Source organism: Pinus tabuliformis, chromosome J (genome assembly GCF_031772625.1).
Source record: "Pinus tabuliformis cultivar Carrire ecotype Pingquan chromosome J, CPIR1, whole genome shotgun sequence".
Lineage (NCBI taxonomy): Eukaryota > Viridiplantae > Streptophyta > Pinopsida > Pinales > Pinaceae > Pinus > Pinus tabuliformis.
Genome location: NC_142295.1, coordinates 1,449,146,857 through 1,449,170,079, shown reverse-complemented (window position 1 = coordinate 1,449,170,079; position 23,223 = coordinate 1,449,146,857). Strand labels below are relative to the sequence as shown.

Genomic DNA, 23,223 nt, shown 5'->3' with positions numbered 1-23,223 from the left:
TTAAGTACAGTAAACTCTAAATCTTATGAGGAAATCGAAATCTGTCTTTTTAGGGCGGCTTAAAGGTCTTTTCCTCAAATCATGATCCCTGAGGGAAGAGGTGAGGCCAAGACACCTACTGATAGCTTTGTGGTTCTCCTTTTATCTCTTATAACCTGCTACTGAAGTAATGCACAAATGGAAGAAAACTAATAACACTAATCAAATCCACAATACTTGCAATGAAATACTTCTAGAGACAATTTAACCATGAATCTATCAATCTAAGTGAAGCATTCATATACAAGAAGAGGAGCCTTTGCTGCTAGGGTTGGTCCCTAACCCAAGAGCTTCATCCCTCTAAGTTAACTCAGTGATGGATTAATAAAAATCTTATTTTCATTATCAAAACAGAAAACGACATCATGTCTTCCACAAGTCTAGAGCTCGAAAATAACTAGTGTTTTTACAACAAAAACTCGAATCCTAATGAGGCTCTAGGCCTTTATACTTATACAAATGAAGTATCCAATGACTTCCTTAAATATAGAGAGGCTCAACTCCGAAACTCGATATGAACTAACTCTTTCCTATCACTTGCTCGACTGCCTTTTGATCTTCATGACTTGGCTTCTTGAACTTTGATCTGGTGTGAATAATGGAGGAATATTCGAATGGGGGGGAGTAAATGAGGAGGATTTACCTCATACAATATCTCTTTCTTGTCCCATTCGATTTTGAAACCTTAGTCTTACCAAAATTCCTTGATTTTCTCTTCCAAACCTGCATTCAATGCATATTAGTCCACTAGGCATAATATCTCACTTTAACTCATCCCATTAAACAAAGTATAATCAAAACATGCAATAAGTGGTGAGAAGATTTGATTTGACTAAGCTAGGAGGTGAATTAAGGCCCATATAATTGCCCAATGATGAGGCTCATCATCACCCCCCTACTGAAAGTGTTGCTCATCCTCTGAGAAACTCCATCAATCTCCATGTCTTTCATAGCTCTAGTGGCCTCCCTGACATCCCATGCCTTTGTTGTGGTTTCTTCTTCTTGTGCATAGAATTATACCTTCTTTTCTACCTCCTCCCAATGCCTTCTTTCTTCCTCTTCCTTCCTTCCTTCTAACATCCCCCAGAGTAGTGGGGTAATGAGTCTCAGGCCAATCCAATTGACTTTGAGCCTTTTGATGGATTGCTTGTACATGGGAGTCATGTTCAGTGCTTCTCTCATCCTTTGAGGAGAGTGGTACTCTCTGATCTTCAAACTGTATGGCAATGTATTCCATCTCCTTAGGCAATTTTGCATGCTATCATCCACTAATAATTTGAGCATGTCCTCAAAATGTGTAATTGCTTGCTCTTGGGAAGCAAGATACTTGGGTTCAAGTTGAGGATCATTTGCAATTAAATTATTTGTACCGATGAGTGCCATTGGATTGGATTGCTTAGCTCTAATAATAAGAGGATCAGTTTTTTCTCTTGCCAATACCTTCTTCATTTCTGTAGCCCTTTCTTCCTCATGGTTCATCCATTATGCCAAAGCCATCAACTGTAAATCCCCTAGGTTTTCATTAGGGTCCCATACATTCATGTCTGTCAAGGCCATGCTATGAAAATAAAACTCAGACATCTTGGCCCTATCTTCCAATGTGCTTTGATCACAAAGATCAATGAACAATTTATAATCCTGGAATGGCATAGTGCCTCTTTGTGCTAGGGTATTGATTTGGAACTGCAACCCCTGTTCCTTAAGGTATAGTGCATAGGACTTAGCTGGCATCCTGCACTGGATTGCTTCCAAAGAGAGACTGGCCATGGATGCCAATTGATTCTCTCTTTCTTGCAGTTGTCCTTTCAACCATGTATGGTCTGCCTCTAACTGATTTTTCATGATGGCCTCTCTGTCCCTCAAGCTACTTAGTTCTCTGCCCATCTCTTTGATCTTCTCTAGCATGTGACCAATGTCCTCCACTCCCTTGGACTTGGCAATCTGCATCCATCTATGAGTTCTGACTCTCTATATCTGAAGCTAAAAGAATAATGGAATGGAAAATTTTATGGAATGAACATGCCCCCCCTTAATAAATTTGTAGTAGGATTCAAGGTTAGGTTGAGGAATAGGCTCCTCTAGCTTTGTGTCCTCTCTCTTTTTTCCTGGAAGCTTACTTCTTTCCTCATCCATTTTTTGATTTTCTTGTAGGTTTAGCAGAGTTTCCTGTAGGAATACCTCTGCTTCCTGTAGGTCCTGCTGTGTATCCTGTAGGATGTCTTTTTCTTTGGATGAGGTAGACCTGGTTACAGGTCTTCTCACATAGGTGATATGAGACTTAGGGGAGGTTTGGGCTGATGATCCTTCTTCTTGAGTTTTTATAGGAGGAGCCATCTTCTCCTTCTATTTAGGTGAGTCCTCAATAACAATGGGAACCTTTGTTGGAGGTTGGGTTTTTCCCTACCTTATCCTTGTGATTTTCCTTGTTCTGAAGTATAAGGGGGTCTGCCTTTGTCTTTTGCCTTTTTGTTTGATAGGGGTGCTAAAGGAAGTGAGGGAAGTTGTTTCCTTTCTCTCAGTGGGTTCTGGAGACACCCTAGGTGACTCCTCCTTGTCTTCTACCTCCTCTTTTCCATTGCCCTTTTCCCCTATGTTTTTCCCTTCTTCTTCTCCTTCTAGATCCTCATCTTGTTTGACAGTTTCCTCCTTGACATCTTCCTCTGTTTCTTCATCACCTTCTTTCTCTTTCTCCTCTTCTTCCTCCTCATCTATCTCATCTTCATCCCTCTCTGCTTCTTCTCCATCTGTTTCAGTTTCTTCCTCATCCTTTTCACTAACAATAGGACTAATGTCATATGTGAGGGATTTGATATCCTCCTCTGTCTGCATGTCTCTGAAAAATTCCCATTGAATAGGAATTCTGAGGTTTTAGAGGGAATCCCCTATGATGATTCTAATTAACCCATGGTGGTCTAATTGTTGGTGGTTTCCCTCCTGCACCTTTATGCTTGTATCTATCAGTGATTGTAGAAGGAAGTATGGTATGTTGAGCCTGTGGTGAGGAGGTGTTTCTGCTCCAAACCTCAATTCTTCAAGAAGCCTAAAGTGATATCCATAAACCACACTATACCTACCTTCACATGATATGTATTTAATAAGGTGGTAGCTTACCTCATTCCAGGGGTATGGTAGGCTTGTTCTCCTTACTCCATTTTTGTCCTCAATGGGCTCTTCTCCCTCTAAAAATAATTTCTTCTTGGCAGTCTAGTTATCTCCCTTGTCTTCCTTTCTCCAAGGCACTCCTAGGGGAAGTGTGGTAATTCTTCTTATGAGTTCAGGGGTGAGCTCTATGGAGAGGCCTCTCACCACAATAGTGGCATGGGCTTTGGTCAGTGGAATGAGGGAGAGAGAAAACTCTCGGGCCACTCCATCATCATACCCCCTTAATTTCTCAAAATACCCCATCCAATTATGCCTCGTGAAGATTTCTAACACAGGAGGTTGTTGGTGGATTCTCACAGTGTTAATGGGATCCCTTATATTAAAAGCCTTTGTCATTTTGGCTGGTGAATTTTGAGGAGCAGAGATGATTGATACAAATTTTAATGCAGAAGTAAATGAAACTAAAATAATTTTGGAGTCAATTCCCTTACACAACTACCAAATTCACTCAAACTAGGAGATTTTTCTGAGAAATTCACTTGGAAAAAGGGAAATAAATACAAAGCCTACCTCCTCGTGGTGTTTGTTGTAGCCAACCCCTATGTATCCCCTTCTTAAACTGCTCTCAGCCAATCCTGTAGACTGTCTGACTGTATCCTTTAGGATTCCTATGTGATCCTGTAGGATTTCCTGTGTAATCCTATAGGAAGTCCTGTGCAGGAGAAAGGTGGAATGTTTCTATTCTATAGGTTGCCTGGGTATGAGAATGACTTTGCTAGAGTGAGCTTCAAGGAGATGAATGCATGAGTGCATGGGGATCAATGATTATTCCCTCTTATGGTCGAGTTAAGTGAGGTGGTGTGCTGGTAGTCGAGGTACTTTTTCTATTTTTGGACCATTTCTCACCACTACCACCTCATCATTCTCCTCCCCTTGTAATCAACCCCTAGTTTAGGCATCCGTAGACTTAACTTATATTGTCCTTCTCCTCTCTTTTTTTGACTTGACTGCTGCCACGTGTGGGAGGACCAACTATTTTGTCTTCATCGATTGAAGGAAGGTGGCCAAGTTAACTGACCACCTTTCGCTTATAAACCAACTCGTTCACAACCTTTACATTTTTTGACTACATAATGCAAATGAGAGAGTGAAGCAAGATACTTTTATGTGGTGCTAATACCTTGTTGCAGTTTGTTGAAGACATGAGGTGCTTGTTGTGTGTTGGTTGCATGTTATTTTTCCTTCCTTTTTTATTACTCTTTGATGATTCCCTTGATGTGCAAGTACCTGGTGTTGAAGATGATGGTGCTGCTACTACTCTGGAGCTTCTTCTGCCCTTGGATCTTCATGCTAGAAGCTTTCTACTACTCATGATTTTTATTCTGTGGGATAGGCTGCTACAAGATTTCCTATAGGATGTCTTGTAGCTACTTCTCCCTTAGAATTTTTAATCATTTCCTCTGCTGGGATTTTGAAGATGACAACATGGGTAGAGAGGAGGTCTAGGAGTGTGAATAATGAGGAATACACTCAAGTGTTGTTCCCTTCCACCCTCTGTTTCATTTTTCCTCTGTGTTTTCTCTTGAGCGCTATATTTTTTTTTAATTTCTTTTTGAGAACTAATTTTTTAATGACGAATGCAGGGGCAATCAAAGTGGAGCGAGGTATGGTAATGAATTTGTGATGTAGTGATGTTATTTTTTGACATGGTAGGTCATTTTCTTGCCCTAGGGTCACTTCCTATATGATTCTTGAGCCACTGTAATTCCTACAGGATCACCTTGTAGGTTTTAGGGGACCCTGTAGGTTTTTTAGGGGACCCTATAGGTTTACAAGGGATCCGGTAGAAAAACGAATCCCCTTGTAAACTGAAACAAAAGAGCGAAAAAAATGAAAGAAATGGTAGAGTGATGAATGATGATGGGTGGAAAAATAAAAATGTGAGTGAAATAGGTTCCTTTTTTATTCTCCTTTGTTCTTTGATCTTCCTCCTGTGACCTGCAAACATAAATTTTTCATGATTTTTCTTTTTTTTTTTCCTTTTATTTTTTATTTTTTTGAAAACAACTTGTCTACCTCTAAGAGGTTTTCATTCTAGTTGTTTTCCTTGGGTGCCTCAAGAGAGGTTTTCACCGAGGGATCTTTTTATTTCCTTTTTTTTTTACACCATTGGGCTGCCCTAGGAGGTTTTCAATCCAATAGTGGGATTCAGGCGCCTTGTGGAGGTTTTCACCTGAGTCTCCTTTTTTTTTTTTTTTTTTTTTTTTTTTCAGTGGCTTGATGAGGCAGGAGCTGAAACTTTCTCTACCACCATCACTGTTTTATTGATACCATCAACGAACTCTTGCTTTGACAATGGCTGCTTGTAAACTTTCAGTTTGTGCCCATTAACAAGTAAAGGAATGGCCTCTGCATTTATGGTTTTGATCTACACTGAACCAACATCATGACATCTCTCTATAACATAAGGCCCTAACCATCTTGTCCTTAACTTGCCTTTAAAGTCTTTATATCTGGAGTCATATAACAAGGCCCAATCATCTTCTTGAAATTGCCTATCCTTGATGTCCTTATTGTGCTAGATCTTCCTCTGAAGTTGAGTTACCTCTGTTTGTAGGAGGGCTTGCATTCTAAATTCATCTAAACCATTCAACTGGAGAAATATCTCTTGTTGTGCACTGCTGAGATCTATATCTATTTGGGCTGCCATCCTAAATGTGTTATACTCAAACTCAATGGATAGTAGGGCCTTTTTCCCATAGACTAGCTCATAGGGTGTGCATCCAATGGTGGTATTCCAAGTGGTATTATAGGCCCAGGTGGCCTCAACTAGTCTATTTTCCCAATCTTTCCTGCTACTGCTAACCACTTTGGTCAAGATGCCCTCCAGCCCTCTGTTGGTCACCTCCACTTGCCCATTAGCTTGTGGGTGATAGGGAGTGGAGGTCCTATTCTTGATCTTGAGCAGGCTAAGCAAGCCTTCAATCATGTTGGAGGTAAACTAGTTGCCTTGATCAGCGACCAGTTCTCTAGGGTACCCAAAATTGTAAAATACATTCTCCCTTAAAAACTCAACCACCTTCTCCTTTGTTGCTTCCTTAATTGCCTTGGTTTCAGCCCACTTAGTCAGATAGTCAGTGCACACAATTATATACTGCTTTTGCTTGGAAGGAGGGTCAATAGGTCCAATGAATTCCATGCCCCACTTGTCAAATGGCTCAAAAGTCACTTGAAATTGTAGAGGCATTTCATCTCTTGGATTAGGCTTTCCCATCCTTTGGCACCAAGCACACTGACTAGTATATCTTTTCACATCGTGATGAAGAGTGGGCCAATAATACCCAGCTTGTAACACTTTAAATGATGTCCTCTTTGCTGCAAAGTGACCTCCACAAGGCCCACAACGATAGGTCAGAAGGATGTCAAAGACTCCCTCCTCCTTGAAACATCTTATCAGAATTTGATCTAGGTCAAGTTTGAAGAGTTTGCCCCCAATCTAGGTGAAGGGGGTGCTCTTCCTCACAATCTTGCTTTTCTCTTTGGAGGACAGATTCAGTGGGAATTGTACAGATACCAAATAGTTTTCTATGTCAGCAAACCATGGAGAGAGAACTGAAATGGTGAATAAGTGCTCATCCGGTAACTAATCATCAACCATTCCCTCTTCACCTACAGGTAAAGTTGATCTGGACAAAAAGTCTACAACAACATTTTCCTTGCTAGGCTTATCAAAAATCGTTAGATCAAACTTCTGTAATGAAAGTAATCATATAATAATCTGGGCATTCACATCAAGTTTATTCATTAAATATTTGATTGCATCATGGTCAATATGTACAAATGTTTGATATCCTGTAATATAATTCCTAAATTTGTTCAATGAATGCACAATAGCCAGGAGCTCCTTTTTGGTCACCTTGTAGTTCAGTTCGGCCTTTGATAGATTATTACTGATAAAGTAAATGGCATAAGGAAATTTCTCATCTATCTGGCCTAGGGTTGCTCCTATGGCTTTGTGTGAGGCATCAACATGAATATGAAAAGGAAGGGCCCAATTTGGGCCTCGGAGAATCGATGCAGTGGTTAACTTGTCCTTCAGGGTGTCCAGGGCCTCTTGACAACTTTTTGACCATACAAACTCAGAGTCTTTGGCCAATAACCCAAATAAAGGAGAAGACAACTTGCTGAAGTCTTTTATAAACCTTCGGTAGTATCCAGCTAACCCTAGGAAACTTTTGACATCTCTCTGCTTTTGTGGAGGTGGGACCCTTTGGATGATAGCTATTTTGTTTGGGTCCACCTACAGTCCTTGTTGAGATATTGAATGACCTAGCACGGTCCCTGTAGTCATCAAGAATTCACATTTCTCGGGATTGAGAGACAGGTTCATTTCAATGCATTTGTGCAAAACCTTACCTAAGTTGGACAAAGCCTCCTCGAAATCACCTCCATAAGGTGTGAAATCATCCATATAGATTTCTACTGCATCATGGACTAACTCAGCAAAGATACTCAGGACTACTCTTTGAAAACTGGTAGGAGAATTGCATAGGCCAATAGGAAGGATCCTATAGGCAAAAGCACCCCAAGGAAAAATGAAGGTGGTTTTATCCTGGTCTTTCGGGCTGATCTGGATTTGATTGTACCCGCTGAATCCATCTAGGAAAGAGAAAAACTTTTTCCCTGCCAGGCCATCTAGCACTTGGTCGATGAAAGGTAGAGGGAAATGGTCCTTCTTTGTGGCTTTGTTTAACTCCCTATAATTGACACAAATCCTCCACTTACCATTTTTATTTGGAACCAACACCAAAGGAGAGACCCACTCACTATCTGAGATAGGGTAAATGAATCTTGCATCTAGCAGTTTTTGCAGTTCTTCTTTGACTATATCTTTAAGAGCTGGATTCATCCTCCTTTGGGGTTGTTGGACTGGCTTGCAACCTTCCTTGATATAAATATGGTGAGTACACACCGAGGGGTGCACTCCCTTCATTTCTTGGTAACTCCAAGCAAAGGCATCCAGGTGTTCCTTTAGCATGTTGCACAACTTTTCTTCTTGGAGAACAAAAAGAGATGGATTGATTTTCAAAGTTATCTCGGGACTGAATTCTATGGTTTTGACATGGATAGGGTTGGAATCAACTAAGCATAGATCCAATTGATGGTTGTTTTGGGTTTCCTTTACTACTTCCTCTAAGGACAATGTACTAGGGGTTGGACTTTGGAGTATGTGTTCAATCAAATCATCTTCATCCTGTTGTCCCCCTCCCATGGTTGTTTCTAAAGTATAGAGTTGGGCAGAATAAACTTCATCTTCCTCCTCCTCTTCCAGCCACAAAGGTAAGTCATGTTCTAGAGATGGCTGAGCAGGAAGGTATAAGACTAAGATATATGCCCATTCTTGATGGTCATATTTCCAGCTCTGCAGTGAATGTAAGCATCGAAAGTGGCTAACTAGGGTCTCCCAAGGATGAGAGGGTAACCAGTAAGCTTAGCCTTAGACTGGAGAACTAGGAAATCTGCAGGGGACTCCCAAGAATCAATGGGGACCATCACATCGTTCACAATCCCTTAGGGGTCACTGTGGAGTGGTCTGCAAGTTTTAGAATTGTTGTGGTCTTCCTCAATGAACCTTGGAGGTTGAGCTTGAGCATGGTGTTCTTGTTCATCACATTAATGGCATCCCGAAGATCAATCAATGTGTGTGGGACAATGGTGCCATTGATGTGCACATCTACTATAGGGCTTCTAGGGTCCAAATACTTTGGACAGATTTCCTGCCCCAACATTAAGTCAGACAGTTGTCTAATGACATTAATGGTAGGGGTATCTCTTTTTCACCTCCCTAGATGCTTGAAGCACTTCTCCTTAATCAAGTTTTTGTAAATAGGTACATCCTTAATAGCTTGGAGAAGTGGAAATTTGACACATAGGTTTTTCAATTCTCCCAGAAGTTCAATATCTTCTGGGGTAAGATGGAGTGGTTGGGTTAATCTCTCAGGAAAGGGTGGTGGATTTAATTTAATCACACTTTCCTCTCTTTCTTCCTCAATGTCCCAGGGTGGAGGTAGAGGTTGGTTGTCTGGGAGTACTCTCCCAGATCTCAGGTTGATTTCCTAAATCTCCACAGCATAAGCTAGATATGATGTATCTCCATCGTTGTGCCTGTTTATTGTTCAAGTTCGGATTTGGCTGGGAAGGCATATGGGGTTGTTTAGGTGGAGCAGAGTGTAAAAGTTGTGGTTGGGTAGGTGGTGAAGGAAATAAAGATGGAACATTGTTGTATTGGTGCCTGGGGCGGTGCATTGCACTGAGGGTGTAGCAGAGCATGTGATTGAAATGACTGGTTGGCTGGTTGGGACTGGTACTAAGGTGCAAAGGACCAAGGAGGATGTGTAGACCAGGAAGGATGAGTGGGGGTCCTAAGAAGGTATGGATGTAGTCTGGTTGGGGTTGCAATATGCATGGTATGGCCCTTGCATGCCCTGTTGGTACATCCTAGGCCCATGGGGTTTCCTTTAGTTTATGCAGTAGAGCTATTCAATGACCCCTTAAGCTCCTTGATTTACAACTTTGAGTCCAGGTAAAGAGGGGAACTTGTATGAGGAGTGGTTTTCTTCATAGGCTGAGAAAATTTGAATAGAGTTCAATGGACATTAGTTCCTAAGGTAGCTCCTGGTGCGTCTAGGAAAAAAAATGGCCAAGGCTCTCTCTGCTTCCTCTTGGTTTCTCTTAATGTGCATAGTGTCCATCTGTAGGAAAAAGGGTTTGCAACATCTCACTTTTGAAATCCTCCAGCATATTTCCAATTTCACCCTTGATGGATGAATCAGAAGAGGATGGACTAACCATAGGTTGATTACCCCTACCCTTTTTCCTGGCTGCCCTAGAATGGTTTCTAAAGACAGTCTTGATATCCTCATAGGGTGACTGGTAGATATACCTCTTGCTGACAAGTGTAGGGTATCTAGAAGGTCTTCCTTTACTCCTCTAAGTAGGACCAACTTTAGTGACTCAGGGTCAAGTGTGCACCTGGCCCTTTTGTAGCTAAGATGAAATCTTTCTTCATAATCCTCTAGGGATTGATCATTGCCTAAGGTCATCCCAAAAATTTCCTCATTAGAGTCTTTACACCTACAGTATTCCCGATACTTGTTGTTGAAGGCTTGTTGTATTTGAGCACAAGTTGTGATGCTATCTCTAGGTAAACCTGTGAACCAGCGCAGCGTTGCATCCTTGAGAGTGGATGGAAATAGTTTTAACTTCTGCTCATCATTTGTATGGTCATAGGTTCGGCATATGATAACAAACTAAAATAAGAAAGTGTTTGGGTCTCTTTTGGTCAGGCCATGGAAATGAGGAAGGGAAAAAGGGCTTATATTTTTCATCTTAGTATCCCCATTGGTTTCCTTGATGGGGAAGGCACCCTCAACTCTTTCTTTATTTCCTCTATCATTTCTATTTTCTGCCATAGGTTCAGTAGGAATGGGTTCTCCTTCTTCTTCTTCCTCTGTAGGTTCTTAAAATATTTCTAGTTGCTCACCTAAGGGTTCCTCCAGTTCACAGCCACCGAAGAAGAGGGAAGGTTGGCTGTTTGAACCAGTGGGGGTATTTGGCAAAAATTTCCCTAAGTTATCCCTATTCCTACGAGGCATGAAAAGAAATGTTTTTGTTTGATTTTGTGTTTTTTCAAACTTTGAAAGTGATTGCAGAATTAAAATTGTTGACTGAATGAGAACTACTGATTGAATGAAAAATTAACTGCTTGATTGAAATCTTACTGGAAGTTTGGAAAGGAAAGCAAATAATGCAAAATGAAAAAGGAAGCAAACTAAATTACTTTTGCGGAAATGAAACTAAGAGTAGAATATTAGAAACAAGAAATAGAAGAAAGAAAGAAATAATCACATAGTACTTAGACACCTCCCCGGCAATGGCGCCAAAAAGTGATGAGCACCAATATTGCAGCAAGAATGCTGCAACTCCTGGAGCTACTAGCTTTACTTTATCAACCTAGGGTTCGTACAAACTTGGAGGTGACAATGTTGTATACACAAGTAAAAGTGATGGTTCTTCCTTTTGTCACTGTTCAGCTAGCGAGAGACCACTAAGGTTTTAAATCCAGAATTATATGGATTCAAAAGAATCTTGATTGCTAATGAAAGAAAGAGAGATCTATTTTAAGAGAAAGCTTATCTACTGCAAATAAGGAAAATACCTGAAATCCTATGCGAGAAACACACCATTCTCTAACTAATTGATGAGAAACTATGCTTTAAAAGAATGCCAAGCCAACATGTATGAAATGCTACTATCTAAAGCATGGAAATTCAAGACATCAAACATCACTATTGTGCATGTAAAGGATTGAAATAAATTTGTTTTGTTCTTTTTATTCTTTTTCTAGAAAATCAAGTGTACCCTAATCTCTGTTGGTGATGTGGCAGGTGGCTTAGCAATGCTAGTAGATGGTTGGGAGGTTTGGGAGACCCTTGGGTGACTTGGTGTGGCTTCCTAGAGGTTTTCCATCAATTCGGCCTCAAAACAGGTCACTACAGGAAAACCTATAGGATGTACTAGAAACCTACATGATTCCATGTATTTCTACAGGATACAGCTGAGAGAAAAATGATGGTTTTTGGAGGTGATGGGAGGCTTAGGGAAGGTGGTGGATGGGTGGAGTGGAGTGAGAAAATGCCTAGGATCACTCAGAACTCAATACCAAGGTTAGGAAATGGTTCGATTCACTCAACATGCTTGGAGAAATTTCTATGTAAAATGATGAGGTTGGTGAAGATTTTGGTGAAAGAAAGGGATGATTATGAATGGATGAATTTGGAAGGTGGTTGCATGCTATGAGATCCATTTAGATTTCTAAAGCACCTGCTCTACATCAAACATTTATAATTTCCACGAAGTCATGTATACAAGAAGAATTCTAACAAGCTAGAAGAGCATAATTTAATGAACTAGTTGTCTACTTCATGCATGAGAAAAGTTTTTGAATAAAATGGAATCATGGATGAGATCTACTAAAAGAGTGAATATGGAAGAGATGGAAACTAAATCCTACACATGCAAAAATGATCAAATGCTAGTTTAAGTACAGTAAACTCTAAATCTTATGAGGAAATGGAAATCTGTCTTTTTGGGGCTGCTTAAGGGTATTTTCCTCAAATCATGATCCTTGAGGGAAGAGGTGAGGCCAAGACACCTATTGACAACTTTTTGGTTCTCCTTTTATCTCTTATAACCTGCTACTAAAGTAAAGCACAAATGGAAGAAAACTTATAAACACTAATCAAATCCAAAATACTTGCAATGAAATACTTCTAGAGACAATTTAACCATGAATCTATGAATCCAAGCCAAGCATATAGATATAATAAGAGGAGCCTTTGCTACTAGGTTTGGGCCCTAACACCATGGTATTCTGGAAACACCATGGTATTCTGGAGTCCAGTGACTCAAACTTGAAATATGCTGGTATTTTTTTCAACTACAGTCATTCTGGCTTATTTTAAGTTTAGTCGGAAGGTGCAATTTTTGTTTAAATAATTTTTTTTTTAAATCCTTGCTTATCCATAATGGAATTATATTGAAGATAAAAGTCGGCGTCATTTTTGGTATTAGAGTGATAACCTACTCTCTAGAAAGGGAAAAAGGAAATCGTTTTTATTAAACATTGAAACTGATTTTTTAATTGGGAAATGGCACTCAGAATTGGAAGAGGTAGAGGTTGCGAAAGAGGTCGACCAACTGCAAATACGAAGTTGAGATATGAAGTAAGAATCCTTTGATGAAGGATAGAATCCATGGAGGTTACCGGGCATCATGATCATAGGAGATACCAGTGAGGAAGAAGAAATTCTAGATAAAGAAGAAGAGAGAGATGAAGAAACCCCAGATATTAGATTTCTAAAGTCAGTTTTTGGCCCAGGTTTCGGGTCAAAGGAAGAAATACCTACATACAGTGGAAGTTTAGATCCATAAGAATTGACAGATTGGATTAATGCTATGGATAATTATTTTGAATATGCAGAGGTGCCAGAAGACAAGCAAGTCATATTTGTTGTTACAAAGTTGAGAGGACATGCTACTTTATGGTGGGATGGAGTGAAAGAAGAAAGGGCCTTGAAAAACAAAGCCAAGATGAAGAGTTGGAGTAGGATGACTGCTAAACTGAAAATTAAGTTCCTTCCTAAAGATTATCAAATAATTTTGTTTAGAAAAATGCAAAATCTTAAGAAAAATATGATGAATGGTAGGGAGTATACGAAGCAATTTTACAAAGTGAATATTAGATCAGGATAGAAGATACACCTGAGAGAGTTGCCATGTATATCAATGGATTAAGGTTTGATATTCAAGATTAATTAAGTTTAATTTCTTTGAAATATGTGGAGGAAGCATACTAGGTTGCATTGAAGGTTGAGGAAAATTTGATGAGAAAGAAAGGTTAGAAAACGAGAACAAAAAGTGTGGGGACAAAAGAGCAGCAGCGAAAGGGAGAATCTAGTAGCTCAAACTAGTAGTGGTAACTTGAGAAAACTAGTGATGCTAGAGGAAGGAGGACTCCTTCGAGGGGCAGAGGCCTAAGCAAAGATCAGGTGAGATGTTTCACTTGTGGATGGTTGGGACATTATTCATCTGAATTTCCAGAAAAGTTGGAAAATAAAAAGGGATACAATTAGCACAAATTGAGCCAGAACCTAAATATCCAAAGGCAGTGGAAGAATGTATCAACCCACTAGAAGAAGGAGAAGATTTGATGTTGAAACAAGTGTTGAATGGAGATGAAATTGTACAAAGAAGAATCTTATTCAAGACGACATGCAAGACGAAAGGTAAATATTGCAAATTAATTATTAATAATGGAAGCACCGATAATTTGGTTTCTACAAAGATGGTAGAGAAGTTGCGGATATTAGAATTAGTGGAGATTAGGTGATTATTGTTACATAGTTATGATTGTGCTTTACTTGGACATTCAGTTCCTATCATTTAGGGATTCGATTTACTATCCCTAACTAAGTGTATCTATTTATTATGGGAGTTTAATGTGAAGCCTATGCAGTGTATTTTCTTGTAGGAGCTCTTGGTGATATGCACCTGTGAGATCCTCTAGTGTTGTTTGCCAATTCATGTCTTCCATATGCAAATGTTGACATGGTATCAGAGCTATAGGAAGGAGAAGCCTGTACGCTGAGTTGAGGAATGTGACGTCGTCACAAGAAGCTGAAGAGTAATCAGCAACGATACTGTTGGGAACTTCACCCATTTCTATTTTGCTGCATCGTCACAACATTTTGGTGTACCTCGGCGACAGATCGTCACAGGATTATAGTGTACCTCGTCGACTAGTCGTGGATGTGAGGTAAATAACTGTGACGATTGCGTTGTATTTTTTTTAAGGCTGCGTGTGCCTGAAAGCCGTCTGGAAAACGGTGGACTGCATTTTCTTTTGAGGAGGCTGCATGTAGAAGGGGGAGATCGCCCCAACTTTGCCACGTGAAGAAGCTAGCCGAGACAGTTTGTGGTTGATCACTGAAGAGAAGTGCGATTAAAAAAAAAAATTGCCTATTGTGTAGTCTGCCAGGGTGAAAGGAGCTCGCACCAACCTATAGGAGGCCTGCATCTAGAAGGAGGAAGGAGTTTGTGTGTTTTTGGTTGCGTAGCTGCGTGGAGGCCGAATCTCCCAGTTGTTGTCTGAGAGGACTCGTGGTGGATGTGTGCCTCTGGACCTGTGTGGTGAAGTGCTCTGTCATTTGGCTGTGTGGAGGAAGGCACTGGATCCTGTGTGGAAGCAGTGGAGCAGCTGGACCTACATTTAATTGGAAGGTCATGAGGTAGAGAGGAGTTCACCCAACATTGCTGCATGGGCTGTGTGGGCTGGACCTATCATTCAGATAGTTTCTATGTTGAAAGGGCTACACATGGAGACTGTTGGTGCTCTATCATTTGCACGAGAAGCTCAGTGACTATGGCAGCGTCAAGTGAGAGGGAAATTGTTTTTTTTGCGAAGGAAATTCTCAGTGATCAAGGTATTTTTTCAAGGGCTGTTAAATTGTTGAAGATTTTATTCATTCAAGATGAATAATCAAATCACTGAAGCTTATCTCAATGAGAGTAATAAGCTTGATGGTTCCAATTACACAAATTGGAAATTTAAGTTTTAGACTCTACTTGAGGGATAAAATTCCTATGGCATTGCCACCGGTGATGAAGCCAAGTTGACTACTGCAACTGGTGGATCGAATACAACAATTCAAGACTGGGACAAAAGGGAGATTAAGGCAAAAGTGCTACTTAAGTTATCAGTCAAAGATTGCATCATCCCTCACATTCGGGATTGCAAGACAGCGAATGATATCTGGACAATTCTCAAAGAGATGTGTGAGTTCTTGAACACCATTCATACCTTTTACCTCAGGAAGAAGATTCTCTCAATCAAGATGGAGGAGAATGAGTCTGTTTCTTCATTCATATCCCAGATAGAGGAAGTTAAAGATAAACTAATTGATATCAGTCAGACCGTGGAAAATGATGATCTAGTGACGATTACTATGAATGGCATGATAGATGATTATCAAATGTTTATAACCGGATTGAATGTAAGAGAAAAAAATCCACGCTTTGAAGAGCTCATTGGGATCTTGCTACAAGAAGAGGAAAGGAGGTTGTCTCTCAAACCTCAAAATCCAGATCTTGCATTGATGACAAAGTTCAAGCCAACGGGGAAAGTAGTGGCTGATCACAGGAAAGACAACGCATCAAGAAAAAGGACACCACAAGGTATGACCTTGCATAAACATGACTCTACTCCTAAATTCTTTTATTGTGGTAAGATAGGCCATATTGCTAAATTTTTCCATAACAAAAGGGAAGATGGGGGGAAGTACAAGAAAAGAAGACATGCAGGTCATTTGGCTGATGCAGATCAGAATTAGGATGTCAGATTTTTTATGGCTGAGGCTGAGATGGCTTTAGCTATTGAGGAGGATGAATCAGATATTTGGTTCGTAGATTCTAGAGTCTCCTCACATATGACAGGTAAAAAGAAATGGTTCAGAAATTTTAGAGAATCCAACACTGGAGTAAAATTATAATTTGGAGATAATAGAGGGTACGAGATCAAGGGACATGGAGATGTCCTTGTTACTCTGCCTGATGGAAAGATCAGGAATATATATGATGTGTGGTATGTTCCTGGTATTAAGAAGAACCTGATTTCTGTATCAAATATTACAGATCAGGATCTCAAGGTAGAATTCTTTAAATCTCATTGTATTATTAAAGACTTGTTGGACTAGATGAAGCCTATTGCTACAGGTATTCGCATAGGAGGACTCTACAAACTGGATGTGAAGAGTACACCACAGCAAGCCTTGATGTCATCGGATAAGTCTGCTGAAAATTTGTGGCATCAGCGACTTGGGCATATCAATTTCAGTGACCTTGTTCTGTTGCAAAACAAAGGTATGGTAGATGGTCTTCTTGTTTTCAAAAAGTTGCATATTGATTGTGAGGCATGTGCATTCGGTAAACAGCATAGAGATGAATTTCCTGCTATTAAAGATAGGTAACGGAGGGATATACTCGAACTTGTACAGACTGACTTATGTGGCCTGATGCAGAAAAGATTGTTAGGTGGAGCCTACTATTTTTTAATCTTTGTTGATGATTGTACAAGATTCACATGGGTATATTTTCTTAAACAGAAGAGTCATGCTTTTGAATATTTAAAGCAATCTAGAAACATGATTGAGAAGCAGACATGAAAGTTCATTAGGATTCTTTGATCAGATCAAGGCGGAGAATTCAAGAAAGGGGTTTTCATCAAATACTATAACGAGCATGGGATACAATAGCAATTTACAACACCTTACACTCCTTAGCAGAATGGAGTGGTTGAGAGGAAAAACAGAACACTGGTGGAGTGTCCTTGCAGTATGTTGAAAGGTAAGAATCTAATGAATGGCTTTTGGGCAGAAGCTATCAATACTGCAGTGTATTTGAAGAATAGGAGTCCTACTAAAAGTATTCATTATAAAACTCCATTTGAAGCATTGTTTGGCTTCAAGCCTGCAGTAAGTCACCGTAGAGTATTTGGTTGTAAAGCTTTTGCGCATGTTCCCAAAGAGAACAGGAAGAAGTTAGATTCAAAGGCCATTAAATGCACCTTCATTGGATACTGCAGTGAGTATAAGGCTTATAAAATGTTTGATCCTTCTACTCACAAGGTGTTTCTTAGTAGAGACATAGTATTCCATGAACAGGTTGATGATGGAAATCTTGTGCAAAACAATGAAGAATGGCATGTACCCTTACTTTCGGATGAGGATAGTGAAACAAGGATCAGTCAGCAATGGGAACAACAGCAGCAACAGGAACAATAGTAGTAGCAGTAGGATAAAGAGGAATGAATTGAGTTCAGTCCACAAAGAGAAGAACACAGTAGAATAATTGAACCCCCACCACTCAGGAGATATAGCAAGCCGAAATAGTTACTAGCTCGATATAGGGATTGTGTGCTCCTGACTGGTATGTTAAACATTGCAGAACCTTCTAATTTTTATGAAGCTAGTAAGAGTTTTGAATGGAAGGAAGCAATGAAAGAGGAATATGAATCTATTATTAAGAAAAATACTTGGGATCTAGTAAAGCTTCCTAATGATAAACAACCCATAGGTTGCAGATGGTTATTTAAATTAAAATTTAAAGTAGATGGGTCTATTGATAAGCATAAAGCAAGGTTGGTGGCAAAGGGGTATTCCCAGAAAGAAGGTATTGACTTTGAGGAGACATTTTCCCCTGTTGCAAAACTAAATACCATTAGACTAAATATTGCTTTAGTCACTAAGCATCATTGGAAAATACATCAATTAGATGTTAAATCTACTTTCTTAAATTGTGATTTGAAAGAAGAAGTATACTTAGTGCAGGCTGAGCGGTTTGTTAAGAAGGGAGAAGAGCTCTTAGTATGTAGATTGAAGAAAGATTTATATGGTTTAAAGTAGGCTCCTAGATCTTGGTATGAAAAAATTGACTCATTTTTCCTCATGCATGGCTATAAATGGAACAAAAATGATCCCAATTTGTATATTGTGTTTAATGATGAGGGACAGACTGTGTTGATTTATTTATATGTCGATGATCTAATCATGACAGGGAGTGCAGACAATCTCATTAAAGAAATCAAGCAGTAGTTATCACAAAATTTGAGATGAAGGACCTTGGAGAAATGCATTACTGTTTGGGTCTAGAAGTTTGGAGAGATTCAAACCAAACTTTCTTGTCCCAGGGTAAGTATGCTAAGATTTTGTTAACCAAATTCAAAATGGATGAGTGCAAGGCTGCATTTGTGCCTTCACAGCAGAACAACAAACTTCAAGTGGATGATGGTTTGAAATATGCAGATGCAACATTGTATAGACAGTTGGTTGGTAGTCTTATCTATTTGACTACAATGAGACCATATCTATCCTATGCAGTGAGTGTTTTGAGTCAGTTCATGACTAGACCTCATGAGAACCATTGGATTGTAGCGAAAGGAGTTCTGAGGTATCTGCAATGAACTTCGGAGTTTGGTATTTTGTATTCTGTCTCATTTGATGTTAGTTTGACAGGTTATACAGACTCTGATTGAGCAGGAAATTTAGATGATAGAAGATCAATTATAGGTTACGCCTTCAGCATTGGGTTCAGGGGCATCTCTTGGTGTAGCAAGAAGCAACATACTATTGCCTTATCCTCAACAGAAGCATAATATCAAGCTATGTGTGCAGCAGCATGTGAGGCAATTTGGTTGCGCAGACTTCTCGAAGATGCAGGAGAAGAACAGACAGAAGCTATGGTTATCAATTGCGATATCAAAGTTCCATCAAACTGACCCACAACCCTATGTTTCATAAAAACATTAAGCACATAGACACTCAATTTCATTTTGTTAGGGAGAAGGTGCAGTCCAAAGAAATTTGTGTTGAATATTGTAATTCTTGTGATAATATGGTTGATATATTTACTAAGCCTCTGGGAAGACTGAAGTTTGATTTGTTTAGGGACATGTTAGGTGTGTTTAAGAACCCTTTCTCCATTAAGGGGGAGTGTTAGAATTAACGGAGATTAGGTGATTATTGTTACATAGTTATGATTGTGATTTACTTGGACATTCAGTTCCTATCATTTAGGGATTTGATTTACTATCCCTAACTAAGTGTATCTATTTATTATGGGAGTTTAATGTGAAACCTATGCGGTGTATTTGCTTGTAGGAGCTCCTGGTGATCCACACTTGTGAGCTCCTCTAGTGTTGTTTGCCAATTCATGTCTTCCATATGCAACTGTTGACAACGGCTAGATAAAATGCCACATTCTACACCATACAAAGTTTCATGTCTACAAAAGGGACAACAACTATTGGTGAACAAACAATGCCAAGTGGAGTTTCAAATTGATCAATACAAAGAACAAGTTCTTTGTGATATTGTGCAGATGGATACTTGCCATGTCTTGCTTGGAAGACCCTAGCAGTACAATAGAAAAGTGAGCTATGATGGTAGGATGAACACTTACAGTTTTGAGAATGATGGACAAAAACATGTGTTGCTACCTATCAAAACTAAAGGTACCAAAGAGACAATGGATCCAAACATACTATTAATGAGCGAGAAACAATTGGTTACCAACAATAAAAAAATTAGTAAGTAGGAGCAATCAGCTGAAATAGAGGTGACCAATCTACCTTCAACAAATCAAAATTCATTTAGTTTCGAAGATGAAATGCAAAATGTAAAATCAGTAGTGTTTTCCACAATAGAAGTCATGACAAAGGAGATCCAACTTAATAAAAAACAATTAGTAATACTGGAGAACTATGGACATGAAAAGCTTGAAAAGAATGCTACAAATGACAAGGGAGAAGGGTGTCTTGAACAAAAATACAATGTTGAACAACAAAACCATCATGCATGCATAGTCTCAATTGATCCTTGCAGCTCTATGGACTTTAATCGTCTAGATAATGAAAAAGAGGATATGCTCAATTAAGGAAAAACCCAGGAAAATCATGTATCATATCAAAGGCGGAAAATTCAACTAAAGCTAATAAATCTATGTTGGAAGAAATGGATGAGAGGATTATTTAAATGGGGAACCACCTAAAGAATAAATCTTTGGAATTTGTTGCATTGTTACAAAAACGCAGTGGAAGGAAGCTTCATAAACAAGAGTCTATGAACAATTTGAAGCTTGGGTGTATGATGCTTGCTTGGGTGTATGACAATATTTTTACTCTATGTAATTTTAATCCTATTTTTAGAAGCTTAACCTAGTTAAGTTAAGTGAGTGATGAGGTGTTTTTTTTAATAAATGGATTATTAAGCGCAAATGAAGCTTCTAATCATTCGGAGATTGGAAGCTAACTGTTGTTAAGATTCATTTTCTTATTTTGGTGAGCTAGATACTATTATTATGGATCTGAATGAAATATTGTTGTAACCGAACTGTGGGCACATTAATATAAGGCCATAGTGCGGTTGTTGAAAAATTAATTCATGGCTTTGTTAATGTGTTTTTTAGGATCACAATTATCATTATGAAAGGGGAGTTTGAGATTCGATTGCATAGAGGTGATTGGTAGGACTGTGTATTCGTTGTTCATAGTGAGTGATTGATGAAAGACTTGACGCATTTTGAGTTGAAATCTGACTCTTCCATTAGTGTTGACTGTAAACGAGAGATGGATCTGTCTTACGTAAAACCTCAGTGCAATTTCTCACAATCTCTCCCATCGGAGCTGCAAAGGGGTCGATTAATGCCATCGGTTGAATGTGCTACGGGAAGGCATCCACGGGCATTGTTGTAAGCATTACAGCGTGGATCCTTTCTTCTCTGTGAATCGTGTGATGGCATTTATATATTGACCATTGATAAATTGATAAATTGGAAGTCGAAGAATGTAACAAGGTTTGGAACTCTGGATGGTTGAAGGTAGAAAGGATCTCGTTCTCTCCATTAAACATCTACACTCACATATAACCAACGTAAATGAAGTGAATCGAGAAACACCTCAACATTCTCCATGACATTCCCCACCACTTATTGCTCATTAGCCAGCAACAAAGAGCCAACCCAAGTCTTAGCTACAAATTCAAATCCCACTTCTTAGCCTCTTATATGTCTTTGGTTTCTCTATTAAATTTGTTGGGTTTAGGACTTCTATGAAGAATCTAAAACTGTCAATAATAAAATTTTTATATATAAACACAAAAATATTAATCCAAATACCAGAAAAATATGCTACCAAAGATATACCCAAATTCGTCTAGTTTGACTACTGCATATTTTCTTTTTTAAATTCTATTCCCAAAAATCAAGGAAAAGACATATAGTCAAGATTACTGGGCATTCCCATCAGATGGAAGACAAGGCATATACGCACATGGCGTTTAATAAATATGTCCATGGTACTGCAGCCAATCAGTCATAGAAAGTGGTGTCCGAGCTGGGACTTTCTCCCAAATGCTTTGACGAGAAGCTATTAAATATTTTTGGTAATCTGAATAAATTGTTGTTTAACTTGTAATTTTATTAATTCGAAGGTATGCTTCGATTATAATTGTGAAATTAATGAAATTAATATTGAAAATTAACGTGGTTGTTAAAAAAAATAACAGCTTTAAGCAAACTACTCATTAAAATAACCTGGAAAGCAGGTGATTTGGTTGGAAATTAGCCTACGCCCAGCAAATTCCGCCAACCTACAGCCTCAAAAAGCAGGCCTCATAGGATGGTACGATAAGAATCCACAACAAAATACATGACAGCCCACCTGCCCTTCGTTGTGTTCTGGATGTCGGTAGCTCCGGGTAGGAGAAGGGACCGGGAAAGTGGGGCAGTCATGTTTCATGCGTAGGGAAGTGGATTTCTTTTACGGGTGAACGCGGAGAATACTCCCTCATATATCTATGTAACATCCCCTCTAATCCACCCATATCACACAGTCGCTTCATTATTATTGATCATTCTCCCTTCATTTCTGTGAGTTCCAAACGAATCGAATCGAGTTCCAAACGAATCGAATCTGAAGCAGCCATGACTGACAACAAGTTTTCATCACCACCCGCAGGCTACCCTCAACGAATTCCTCCGCCAGGTTCGGCTCTCTTGTCCTCCTGATTTTTTCATTTCGTCAATTATTTTCTTGAATGATGATCACAGATAATTTGTATTCACATTCTTTTAATGTTGTTATCAGGTTATCCAACGCAAGCTCCTCCTCCCCAGTACGCTGAATCATCCGCGTCTGTAAAAACGCAGCAGAGAGGAGAGAAAGGATTTATTGAAGGATGGTATGAATTCAATTGCAAATTTTCGCTATTCTGTAGGTATATATGGATTATGATTTTGCGTTATTGATTTCTGCATTTTTATGGATTTGCAGCCTCGCGGCTCTGTGCTGTTGTTGGTTGTGCGAGACATGTTGTTGATGGTAAGCACTGGATTGGATTTATATTGACAAAAAATAAACAAGGTTTGTCGATGGTAAGCACTGGATTGGATTTATATGGAGAAAAAATAAACAAGGTTTTTGGTTGTACAACATGGTTTTCATTTAATTCTGGGTTATGATTGCTGTAAAGAGATGAAATCACCAACTGGTGAACAAGGGTTTTCGTATGTAATATTGTAACATTTAGCATCAGTCTGCCATTTATTTACAGGCTTTAATAATATATTGGCAATTGGCAAAGATTCATAGATCCTAAACTTGGGGTTAAGAAGTTTAAGATCGGAGTGTAATAGAATGCATCTTGTAATTCACGTTTCATATGAGTTTCTTCTTCAGAGTGTTTGTCCATTTTCATTTTCAAGTTAATTTACATATAAAGATAATTATCTGTTACCCTTTTGAGGGTGAATATCTTATTTACTATCTGTGTTTTTCCTTTTTCTTGGAATCTATATAAAGATAATTATCTATTATTCTTTCGAGGGTGAATTACTTCCTGGCTGTGTATTTTCTTTTTCCTGGAATCTATTTTAGTTTTATCTGGTTGTATGGTAAGCTATGGAATCTGT

The 23,223-nt window shown here is 39.1% G+C and overlaps 1 protein-coding gene across 1 annotated transcript; it reads left to right on the top strand.

Annotated features, from left to right (window-relative positions):
- Positions 1 to 22,013: 22,013 nt before the first annotated feature.
- Positions 22,014 to 22,948, top strand: LOC149232827 (protein CYSTEINE-RICH TRANSMEMBRANE MODULE 12-like). Its single transcript, XM_089376584.1, has 3 exons — positions 22,014 to 22,297; positions 22,400 to 22,493; positions 22,586 to 22,948. Exons 1-3 carry the CDS (start codon positions 22,237 to 22,239, stop codon positions 22,629 to 22,631), a joined length of 201 nt encoding a protein of 66 aa, XP_089232710.1. The 5' UTR covers positions 22,014 to 22,236; the 3' UTR covers positions 22,632 to 22,948.
- The last annotated feature ends 275 nt before the right edge of the window (positions 22,949 to 23,223 follow it).

Coding starts and splice junctions, on each gene's coding strand:
- LOC149232827 (XM_089376584.1), top strand. CDS start 22,237: ATGACTGACAACAAGTTTTCATCACCACCCGCAGGCTACCCTCAACGA. Junction 22,298..22,399: donor TCAACGAATTCCTCCGCCAG/GTTCGGCTCTCT, acceptor TGTTGTTATCAG/GTTATCCAACGCAAGCTCCT. Junction 22,494..22,585: donor AAAGGATTTATTGAAGGATG/GTATGAATTCAA, acceptor ATGGATTTGCAG/CCTCGCGGCTCTGTGCTGTT.